The 11,720-nt window shown below is 46.1% G+C and overlaps 1 protein-coding gene across 2 annotated transcripts; it reads left to right on the forward strand.

Moving 5' to 3' along the window:
* The first annotated feature begins 3,544 nt into the window (after positions 1-3,544).
* LOC133907938 (piriformospora indica-insensitive protein 2-like) lies at positions 3,545-6,980 on the forward strand. 2 transcript variants are annotated; one of them, XM_062350157.1, is made up of 3 exons: positions 3,547-4,342; positions 5,433-5,853; positions 5,932-6,980. In XM_062350157.1, the coding sequence occupies exons 1-3, from the start codon at positions 4,124-4,126 to the stop codon at positions 6,654-6,656; spliced, it is 1,365 nt and encodes a 454-aa protein (XP_062206141.1). In that variant the 5' UTR covers positions 3,547-4,123; the 3' UTR covers positions 6,657-6,980. The 2 variants fall into 2 exon arrangements, with proteins under 2 accessions (XP_062206089.1, XP_062206141.1); XM_062350105.1 differs by having other exon boundaries at positions 3,545-4,342; positions 5,433-6,980.
* Positions 6,981-11,720: the final 4,740 nt, after the last annotated feature.

The raw sequence follows: 11,720 nt of genomic DNA on the forward strand, positions 1-11,720 counted from the left end.
TTACACTAGATCTGTGGCATCTCGTGGTAGATCAGACAAACTTAATATCAAATCTAACATAAATACAACTCATTTGTGCTAAGATTTTGGATAAAAATGCAAAATAGTCTATTACAACTCAAAGCACAAAGAATCAAGATTAAATAGGGGTAGAGGAGGAGCAAAGGGGGAGATGCAAACCTTTAAAGACCCAGCAACAATTCAAACTTCAAATCAACAAGACATTGGAGAGTTTCTGGTGAAACCAAATAAAATCGTTAGATCTACTGTGCGTGCAATATTGTTGAGTCTGTTCTACGTGTACAGTAGCTAGCCAACTCTTATAACAGAGTTAAGTCATCGGTGATAGATCACAATATAACCCGTCACCTATACCACTCATAAGTGATGGGTCATGTTACGACCTATCACTTATGACTGCCATAGGAAGACCCGTCACTTATTACCAAGTTATAAATGATGAGTCATAATATGATAAGTGATATGTAACATTATTACCTGTCATTGATGATCTGTTGTCAATGATGGATCAAGATACGATCCGGATCTAAGGTTACATAAGTGATGATCATAATATGATAAGTGATATGTACCATTATTACCCATCACTGATGATTTGTTATCAGTGATGGGTCAAGATACTATCCCAACTCAAGGTTACACAAGTGATAGATCGCAGACACTAAATTATATCTTTTCTTATCTATTTTTTTACATAATGTATAATATAAAGATGTATTTAGCCCGCAATCTAAACGCAGAGACAAAAATATATCTTAGGTCATCTCATATATGTACCACTTGATACATATATGGCACCAAACATTACCTAACTGCTCTCCCCGGTGAAGTTGACACGTTAAAAAGGAAGCATGCGTACGGAAAGCTCAGGGGGCAAAGGCAGACAGCCATGCAAATAACTGTATGACGATCCAAGTGACCCTGCATGCAGCGACTCCATCTTGTTCGGCTCCTATACAGATGAAAAAAAAAGCATGCATGTGATTGGCAACCATCTGGGATCAGAATTCAGAAGCATATATAACTTACGCATTTGATTAGCATAAATGGAAGGGTGAAAAAGGCTGCTGATGAGAGCAGGCAGGAGATCTTTTCTTCGTAATTTTAGGTATGTTTGGTTTATTTATCCATCCTTACTCATTAATCTTGTTTAGATAAGTTAAACCTTCCTAGAAGAGTCTCTCTCAAAAATAAGAAAATCGTTATCTACCTTGCTTAAATTCAAACTAAACAAAGGAAACAAGCATACTTGCTTGTTCTAGCAAGACTAGATAAAAGTGGCTAAGGTCGACTCCAGCATCTTCTTCAAACTACTGTGCCAATTTTCCTGTATCACTTTTTACCGATCGGAGAGACCGGACGAGCGCTCCAGCAGAATCGGCAACAAGCAGCACAGTAATGCGGCTGGCTCTAGGCAGCAGCAAATCTATCGATAGAAAAAGGAGACTGCAATACTGTTTACGGATGATGCATGTAGGTTTGATGGGAGGGAGAGAGTAATAGAAAGTAGTAAATATGGCTGTTGCTAGAGATAAAAAAAAATATTATAATAGTGTTAGAAAATATTATAATAATATTATAAAAAATAAATTTTTAAAGTATTCACTAGAGATAGATTAAAAAAATTTGCCCATTGCCATCCCTTCCGCGTTACGGTTGCACCGCAGAAAGTGATAAAAGGACCTGTGGCCTGTGGGGCGCTGTCTGCACTGCAGCAAAACTGCAAATCCACGAGCCCCACTCCCAGCTCAGCTCCGGACGGATGCTATCGTATCGATCATCAAGAGTCAATCATAGAGTACCAGTACTGCTCGTAGTAAAACGGTCCGTACCGAGAAATCATGGGCGGTGCATCCGGCGTCAGTCAGATTTTGAATTGTTTTCCAGTAGCAGGAGTATCGATTGAGCCTCGGACCTCAGTTCAGTTGTACGCCATTTCTCTTCTGAAAATGTTATTCTGTTGAGCAGCAATGTATCTATCGCTCGGCCTGCACGCACGCTGGCAACGGCGCGCAGCGAGCGTTTCAGTTTCGTCGGGCTTCGCTACTTGAGCCCAGCGCTCCTGTTGTAGCAGCAGAATCAGACTCGATCGAGATCTGGCTGTGTAAATACTTACTGCAGTCGACCTCGATCACAGTCTTGGCACTGTATTTCGTTACAGGCTTCGTGCACCGTACCAGTCTGTGCTTAGCTTGTACTGTACCTAATCATTGCGCTGAACCGGATCGGTCTGATTGGTTGCGCGTAAGAGAGTAATATAATCTAAGGATGCATATAATAATAAGAGAAACGTGTTTGATTTTCTGTATATATTATTTTAGTTTAGTCTAGCTGATATAAATGTATGCTTATAGTATGATTTATCAGATACATGTTTCTGTATCTGTTCATACAGATAAAACTACATATTGGTATTATATAATTACTTTTATACAAACAATCAATTACAATCCTAACTTTTACATCCACTCATGAGGTCTCAAATTTAACTAACTAAATAAAAATTCAGCTCAACCTGTCTAAACAGATATAATCAACTAAATATTTTTTTAATAAATATGATTCCGTTCAGTTATACTTTCTCTCTGTTTGTATACCCTATTCATCCGAGTAACTAATCGCACCGTTGACTTTTGGGCTGAATCTAGCACAAGATTAACCTGGCCCGTACGTAGTAGCCAGTCCTGGTTATGATAGTACCATAACTGAGGGTGAACTATCACAGGTAGAGAGGTCGGAGCAGAGTAAACTGAAGGAGCGAGCTAGCCCAGGTATCTCACTGTGCCGACATTTCAACGAACAAGGATGGAACGGACGCGACGCTGGATCTGGATGCATCATGCACGTACGGTACGATCGGGCTGGGCAAGCAGGCCGAGCACAGGCGGCCAGCAGGGGAAACAACACGCTGCCCTGCTAGTCGACACTTGCCTGTGGTTGCTTCTGTAGCTCGCACGATCCTTCCGGTGCATGTCCACGCCTCACCGTCGCAGCTCTGCCCTCTTTGTTCGCCGTGCCATGGTCTCTGAACTCTAGCCACTGCTGCGGCGTAGCACCTCTTTCCACTAGCGGCCCGTCCCTCCCGTGTAGGGTAGGACTAGGAGCAGGGGTAGCCATCGCCATCATTCTCCGTCACACCGTCGCGGCTAGGCAGAGCCAGCCATGGCAGAGACGAGGCTGCTCCGGTGGCTACCTGCGCTACTACTCCATTGGGTTGGGCGACGCGAGAGATTGATGACTGTGAGCCTAAAAGCCTACGGCCTCTCTCTGCTTTCTGCAAAGCGGAGTAAAACCGCTCTGCTCCCTCTCCTCTCAATACCCTACCTGCTTTTTTCTTGGGTAGCTGGAAAACCGGTGTAAAGAAGCCTAGGCCAAAGTGCCAGCAAATGCAGTAAGAGTATCTTGCAAAAAGAAATCCGTGCCAAATTTGCCGAATTTACTTACACCCAGATGAAATGCACCGCGCGCCCTTATCGAAAGAACACGACGCTGTCATCGGTATTGCCATCTCACTGCTCACTGCATCAATTCACACCCCGTCTTATCCTTTCATCCTCCATCTTACTGCAGAGCACTACACTGCATGTGGAGAGAGAGAGACGTCCCAGCCAGCAGAGAGAGAGAGAGAGTAGAGACGAGACATTCCTCCCTTGTGCCTACGTAGCCACCCTCGCAAGTCATTTCAGACCTTGTGCAAAGATAGCTACTGCAATCCATCGGGATTTTACAGTGCATCATCGCCATCGTGGTTACTGCAATCCATCTTTAAACTCATCCCCCCTCTCTCCTCCTTCCGACCTTCCCTGCCGCTACAAAACCAAGCCCGCAAGGAAGTCTCTCTCTCTCACACACGCACCGCCTGCCTGCTGCCTGTCTGCGGCCGCCTTGGGATCCCCAGAGCAGCTCTTCACATAGGGGAATGTCTCGGGTCCTCTCAGCCATCTCTTCTGCACCGCGAAAGCCACATTTATTTGCCACCTAGGAAGGGCACACCGGCACACCTTGCGAGGGACACACAGAGACACAAAGGGAGCCATCAGCCATGGCTATATAGCGAAGCAGTGCTGCGGAGAGACGCGGCGTGGTTCTTGCTCCTTCGGCGATGATGAAGCGCTTTCGCGGTTGCCGCCTTCTGGTTCTTGGCCTCGTGTTCTTTGCGCTCCATGGCTGCTCGGGGCAAAGGGAGGACGACTCGACGACAACGGCTCCGATGGAGGAGAAGGAGAAGATGGCCCTGTACGCGGCCATCGAGAGCTTCGTGGGCAAGGGGTGGAATGGCTCCGGGCTCTACCCCGACCCCTGCGGCTGGTCTCCGATCCAGGTGCGTGCCTTTGAGGGTGTGCGAAGTCGCAATCTCCTCTTCTTATGCTTCTCTGTTTCTTTCGTTGCTGTTCACGGCCCAGCATGTTCATCAGGTTGCCCAAAGCTTTCTCCTTGTTTCTGTTCTTCAGAAACCGGTCTTTTTAGAGGAGGACAAGACATTCCATAGTCCATACTGTTTTGCCTCTTTTTGTTCATGCTAGTCACATGATTGATAATTCCTTATCTTCTTTACAAAGGTGAAAACGCATCTGTTCCCTTTCTTAGTGCTCCCTTTTGCTTTGAGCTCCAATCCAAATCATTGCTGAAAGGACGTTCAGTTCCGGTAGGTGTCCAGCTCGGTGTCTTCTTTGGGGGATGCACAAGCATAGTAAATGTGATTTATTAGTTCAATGTTGGGCGCATTAGGATGAACGAACGATCCTCTCTTGGATTTTGTCTGCAAATCCTGTTTCCCGGATTGCCTCTGTTTTGTCTTGTGTTCTTGAAGTTCTCTGTTCCCAAGCTGTTGCTTGAAGAGTGTAGTGCTATCTGCTGTGCACAATCACTTCACTGTTGGAAGTGCCTTGGGTCTTCGGTCTTTACTTAATATAGGAGGATCTCTTGGGCAGGAACTTTCACCCTCGAATGAAAAGAACCTCTGATTTGAAATGGCATGTTTCGCCAATACATCTCATACACTACTATTTATTTTAGTATCTTGTTCCTTCTGCTCTGCAGAGTACAAAATTGCCATCTTTCTACTCCATACGATTTTGGTTGATTAACATTTACTAGTAGCATAAGTAAGCAGATTAGTACTGTAACATTTAGCATATCTTGAGCTAAACCTAGCAGCTATTTACCGTGGCAGTAAACTGGAGTTACAGTTTGATTGTAACTAGCAGGTCAAAGGGGCAAATTTGTAGTAGTACAAGAAATGCCACCATTACTGTGGCTCATCCATGTCTGTTACTCCAATACTGTTCAACATGTTTGTTACAGCCAAGTCGACAGTAATATTCAAATTTGTGTGGCTCATTTAGTTTGTTTGCCTGCAATATTCAGATTCTGTGGAATAATTGGGTCCTTGGATGCCAAACTTTCTGCAGGGGGTGTCATGTGATCTCTTCAATGGCTTGTGGTACCCAACAATGATCAGCATCGGTCCAGTTCTTGACAACTCACTGCAGTGCGCCCCTGGCGCCAAGTTCAGCTCCCAGCTGTTCGATCTGAGGCACCTCAGGACGCTGTCCTTCTACAACTGCTTCCCGGAGAGCAACCCCACGGCCATCCCAACCACCAGTTGGGAGAAGCTGTCCGGGAGCCTTGAGACGCTCGAGTTCCGCACGAACCCGGGCCTCGCCGGCGCGATACCGGTCTCCCTCGGCCGCCTGGCGAGCCTGCAGTCGCTGGTTCTCGTGGAGAACAACCTGACCGGAGTCGTGCCCGCCGAGCTCGGTGCGTTGCAGAAGCTGAGACGGCTCGTGCTGTCCGGGAATGGGCTGTCGGGGCCCATCCCGGCGACACTCGGTAACGACCGACACGACAAGCTATTGATCCTGGACCTGAGCAAGAACTATCTAACCGGGTCTCTGCCTTCATCGCTAGGTGGTCTGAGAGGGCTCCTCAAGATTGACCTCAGCAACAATTTGCTGCAAGGGAGCATCCCGCCGGAGCTCGGGGGTCTCAAGAACCTCACACTGTTGGACCTCAGGAACAACAGCCTCTCCGGTGGGTTGCCCCAGTTTGTGCAAGGCATGGTGTCACTGCAGGACCTGCTGCTTTCGAGCAACCCATTAGGAGGGACCCTGGTGCAGTCTGGCTGGGAGAAGCTGGCCAACCTCGCCACGCTGGACTTGTCCAATCTTGGTCTGGTCGGAACCATACCGGAATCCATGGCGGCGCTAACCGGGCTACGGTTCTTGGCGCTAGATCACAACCATCTGACGGGCAATGTGCCAACCAAGCTCGCGGAGCTGCCCAACATCGGCGCACTGTATCTGAACGGCAACAATCTGACAGGGACGCTGGAGTTCTCACCGGAGTTCTACCAGAAGATGGGCAGGAGGTTCGCCTCCTGGGACAACCCTGGCTTGTGCTACAACATCACCGCGGTCGACGCGGTGCACGCGCCGTCCGGCGTGGTGGTGTGCAAGGATTTGCAGGAGCCCAGTGTTGGTGCGAGGGACAAGGAAGGTGGGAGGAAGCCTGAGGCGAGCTCAAGCCTCATGGCCTCTTCGTTTGGCTTGTCAGCTACCAAGGTCACTGGATTTTGGTACTTGGTGCTGGTTCAGGGAATGGTGGCCACATCCCTTGTGTTGATGCTCCTATAGAAACAAGTTCAGACTTTCAGACACATGGAAGAAGAACATGAAGAAACTTGTAGTTAAGTAGCACAACTAGTTTCTATGTGTTCTCTCTTTTGCCCTTTTTTGGTGCTTCTGTTCTGTTTCGTCAGATGAGAAAAGAAGCAGTAATCTGGTGGCTGTGAGCCACATTACAGTAGAGTCTGAATTCTGAAAGTGTGTAGCAGTAACAGAGTAGGTTCTTCGTTTTGTGTAAGTAGTCTGGTTCTCCTGTGCTGTGATGTTACAGGTAGTGGATAATATATGGTTTGCCATCGTCCGTTTCTTTGGATGGTTTCTACTGGCAACTAAGCAGGTATTTAACTGGAAGGTTGCATTTTGCTCTGGTGCACTTAGGCTATCAATTCATCCACGATTTAGGTGTGATTGCGCTTTACAGAATATGGTTGCAGTGATGCATGTCACCCCTGGGTGATGGCCTAAAATATCACAGTGGAAATGATGTCTATCAGGAGTGTTTGGTTTGGTACCTACTAACTGCACTAGTAAGGTTGCAGGGGGGACAAAATAACTCATCTGTTCCATGATAATTTGATCTGTGATGAAAACTCTGTTTGAAACAGTTTTGATTAGCTTCAACGGAATGAATTCTGAAATTATCTTGCGATTATTATGGAATATGGAGTCCCATATTAGCACAAATTAGTAACTCCTACTAAATTATCAAACAAAACAAATCAAACAGATGACAGGGCAGCCAGAAACGGAATGCGCATAACCACTCTCATTTTCATCTTCGCTTCGCTTCCTATTTGCTAATAACTAATCATTACAGAGATCGATCGATGAACCTGACCCTCTTCCGTTGGAGAAACCAAACAGAAAGAAAGAAAAACAGATAATGCAATCATCAGCAGTGCAACCGAGCAAGTGTATCGTCTCGGAGGCGGCTGCATGTACGGGTGATGGGCAACCGGCAGCAGTGCAACCGAGCAAGTGCATCGGCAGCAACACACAGCAACAGCAGTGCAGGTGCAGCGCTCTTCTCCTGCGGCACAGAAGCACGGCAGGCAGGCAATCCCTATCCCTGTGCTGTGCAGTCGCGCTTGCTTTGCTCGTTCTGATGAATCCTGAACTGTGACGCCGATTGTGCGGGTCCCTTCACAGGCAGAGCGTCGCGGTCTCGCGGAGAGAGAGAGAGAAGCGGAAAGGACCTTGGAAAGCTGAAACTGAAAGGCTGGAGCAGCCGTAGCCGGACGGGGGTGACCCTGCCTTGCCTCTACTAGTAGCAGCACAGTACTCCCCCGCTCGTCCTCTGGTCATGACGGTGGCGCGCATGCCTGCGGGCGCAGGTATACGCGTACAGCAGTATGGCTGCTGCTGTAGCTGGCAGCGCAGCACACTAGCGGAGTCAGAGGAGCACCTCGCAGAAGCAAAGCAATGAATACGCTCGGCAGCAAAAGTCTGGCCTAGGCCTCCAGGGTAGAGCCGTGCATGCGTTTTCGGCACAGCAGGTCTGTAAATTGCACAGCAGCAAGATCCAACGGAGAAATTTTCGGCACAAGCAGGTTTGTGTCTGTAAGACGATGGTGAACTGAGCACAAGCGCTTCTCTCCCCCGGACCATCCACGGCTTGTCACGCCAAACGTCTGTCTATTCGCTGTCGCTTCATCTGCCTGCTTGTGGCTGCGTTGCTTGTACTCCTCCTCCTTACCCTTTCTCGACAAACCAGGGTGTTCCATGTTTGTCTCATCTGCTTCGTTGTCGGGGCGAGAAATCTGTTCCATCTGCAGGCGCCCCTCTGCTTTCTCACCAAGCCGATGGCTGAGCTATGGTTCTCGAGGTGAGGTGCCTCCATGCTTTGTACGACCTGTATCCTGTCGATTGGACGTTCACTCAGCAAGTGCTGAGCCAAAAATGTGCCAAGCTCGACCCAAAGCTATAGGTCCGATAACCTTTTTGTTATGAGTATGAGCGCGTTGCATAGTACTACATCCTTTTTTTTTAATGGCCGTTCTAGAGAATGTGCGGTAACCTTCTTTTCTAGAGCGTGACCATTACAGTTCTATTTATTTTAGTTTAGGATTGTGGATTCTAGTTTCTATAATCTCAAGCTAAAATAAATAGATCACTTCTAGTTTTAGATTCTAACAATCTAATTATTGAATTGTTACAAACTAATAATCCAGTCTTCTCCAACTTTTTCACGAATTGTCCATCAAAATTACCCGCTTGCCACTCCCCATCACGCTGCCATCGCTCCTATGCATGGATACCGACGCCACCTCCTCCTAGCCCGTCATCTCGGTCGCCGCTACTTGGCCCGCGCAACCACCAGAGCGCTCCGCAATGTTGTCCGCCGTCCCGATCGTCGCCGTCGTGCCCTTTACACTCCTATGTAGCCGCCGCGCCTTCCCCGCGTGTGCCGTCGCTTAGCCGTAGGCCACCTCGCCCCGACCGGACCTCCTCCCCGTTGGCCCGGTCGCCGCCGTCACGCCCTTCGCGCTCCTACCCGGCCGTTGCGTCGTCCCGCGTGCGTCGCTGCTCGATCGCGTGCCACCTCGCCCCGGCCGGACCTCATTCCCGCCGGCAAGCTCCATCTTATCCCACCGCCCCTCTCTCTCCCTCCCTCCGGCTTCCCTCCGGCGCCGTGCCGCTCAGTTGGCCCAGCCAGTCGGTCTCGCCGACGCACCGTGTTGCCGTGCTTGCGCCGTCACCGAGCCGACCCAGCCAGCCTCCTCCCTCTCTCCCTATGGTCTCTCTCTCTCTCTCTCTTCTCTGAGCCGCACAAATAGAGAACCCGACCTTATCTTTGGCCTCCCTCGTCTCACCCCCATGTAGGCCCCACTGATCACTGGCATGTGAGCCACCCAAAGCATGAGAACATTACAAATAATAGACATTCAAAAGCAGCAATCTGCCTACCTTAGAATTTAGGTTGTCAAAACAGCTACTAGCTTTTACAATCAAGATTGTAACAATCCGATTTTCACAATCCACAATCTATTTTTCACAATCTCCAGCTGAAACAAACAGGACCTAATATGACTATAACCATATAGATTTGTTATATGAAAATTATGACATTAAATTTGTTGTTAGAAATGCTTCCATACTATTTATAATGTTATTGCCATGTTTTAATGTAAAGTTATTAAAAACAAGGGTCAAATTCGCATCCATATACCATAAAAAGCCAACAATATCAAGTAAAAATTAGGGTTTTCCTTGCCTCAAGACCTAGTCAGCTTTAACCTAACTATAATATGATCAATGTTCGCAGAAAGTTGAAATCCGACCATGTTCTATATAGTCCAGTGCATGGAATGAATGTAAAACTATATTAATAGGGGAGCACCAACATGAATATTAAACTTTCAGAGATTACATGTATTTAAAACTTCCTAAACTACTCACTTTTTAGGTGTAAACCTAATGGATCATGACAAGTGAGTACTTCCTCTATTTGAAAAGTGGTACTCTAAAATTTGTGCAGTCAAAGCATATTACTGTACTATAGTTTGGGAATAAAAAAAGCTAGCAGATTTGTAATAAAAATATTTCATAATACTACACTTTACTAACTAATTTCAAATGCGTAACACTAGGATTAAAAATAAATGAGGAAACATCATTTGTGGCCAGCGAGAGAAGAAATATGTTTGCTTCCATTGCCCATTGAGAAGTGAGCAAGGTTAAGTAGACTTTGAGGATAAGGGAACCAAACATGTCTCACATATGTACTTTATACTAATTATGCCCTTGAGGAAAATTTCGCTTTAATCAAAGAATAATAATAATATATGTCTGTGTATCCACCATGAGACTAAGTTGTAATGGTTCAGATCATAATATTTGCTCACCATATCTACTGCCCACTCATTATCTAAAAAATAATTTGATGCACACTTCCCTGACAACTCATGACATCTGCCTTCATACAAGACAAAAACAACCAACGCACAAAGTAAATGTAGAGGGGCTTGATGGCTATGTGCTTCTTCTTTCTCCACCTCCTCCTTCCCTTACAAAAATGTTGGGGGGCTTGTCCCCACTCCCCTCCTCCCCTCATCTCATAATTAGTCATGTTCATAAAGTGTGCCAATACAATATCCCGTAGTTTAGTGACCTATTTAAAAGATGTCGTGAGTTGTGAACACTGGCCATTCACGTGATGTTGTGAACGCGTCAAGCGTGCCACAATACTAACTATAACCTATATATCCTGTGTGTTTGGTTTTTCACACTATCGTAGTCATGAGCTTGTTGTAGTTCTCTACATTGGAAACCAGATAGTTCTGACTCTTATATCAAATTCTCATACATTGTATCCATATTGAAATAGTACATCAATTGCATTAGGGTTCATATCCATGTCCAATTACATACACACACATCTCTGCATCTTGCATCCATAGTGGAGGAGACTTGTGATATTGTTAAAAGAGAATGTTTGCTTTTCTAGTACGAAGTATTTTACTGTTAGAGGTCTAACCTATAAAGCTCATAAACCAACCAGAGCTAGAAATTCTTTTGAATTCCTTATGGATGTCAGCATGTGTCTATTGAACATATCACAATTGATGGTCATGACATTTCAAGAGAATTTACAAAAAGATCCAAATGTTTTCTAGAACTTCCAAACAAGTCCTTTGACTTTTCCAAGCCAAGTGCTATTTGCATAAAAGCTTCTCGGTTTTAAAAAAAATCATAAACTGATATAAGCAAAACACAAACCAGCCCAAATCGACCTTACCCAAGGACTCCTGGACAAGCCCATATCATTGCCAAGGGCCCAAATACAATAATGCCACATTTATAGTAGCAAAATAATTATTTCCAATAATTCTTTCTACAAGTTTAGCCTCTAAAAAGCCACAAATTACCAATACTGCCACATAACCGAATTACCAAAATGCTCTTTCCTTGAAAAGAAAGTTTACTATGACACATCATAAGCCAAATGTCAATTTACCATGCCTCCAAACCATGCAAATGGAGAGGTGTCATTCCACAAAATTACCAAGACATGCAAACTCCAAAACAATTACACAAATCATGGTATAATTAGGACTGGTCGGCAAGCATAAA

The sequence above is a fragment of the Phragmites australis genome, chromosome 1 (assembly GCF_958298935.1).
Source record: "Phragmites australis chromosome 1, lpPhrAust1.1, whole genome shotgun sequence".
NCBI classification, from domain to species: domain Eukaryota; kingdom Viridiplantae; phylum Streptophyta; class Magnoliopsida; order Poales; family Poaceae; genus Phragmites; species Phragmites australis.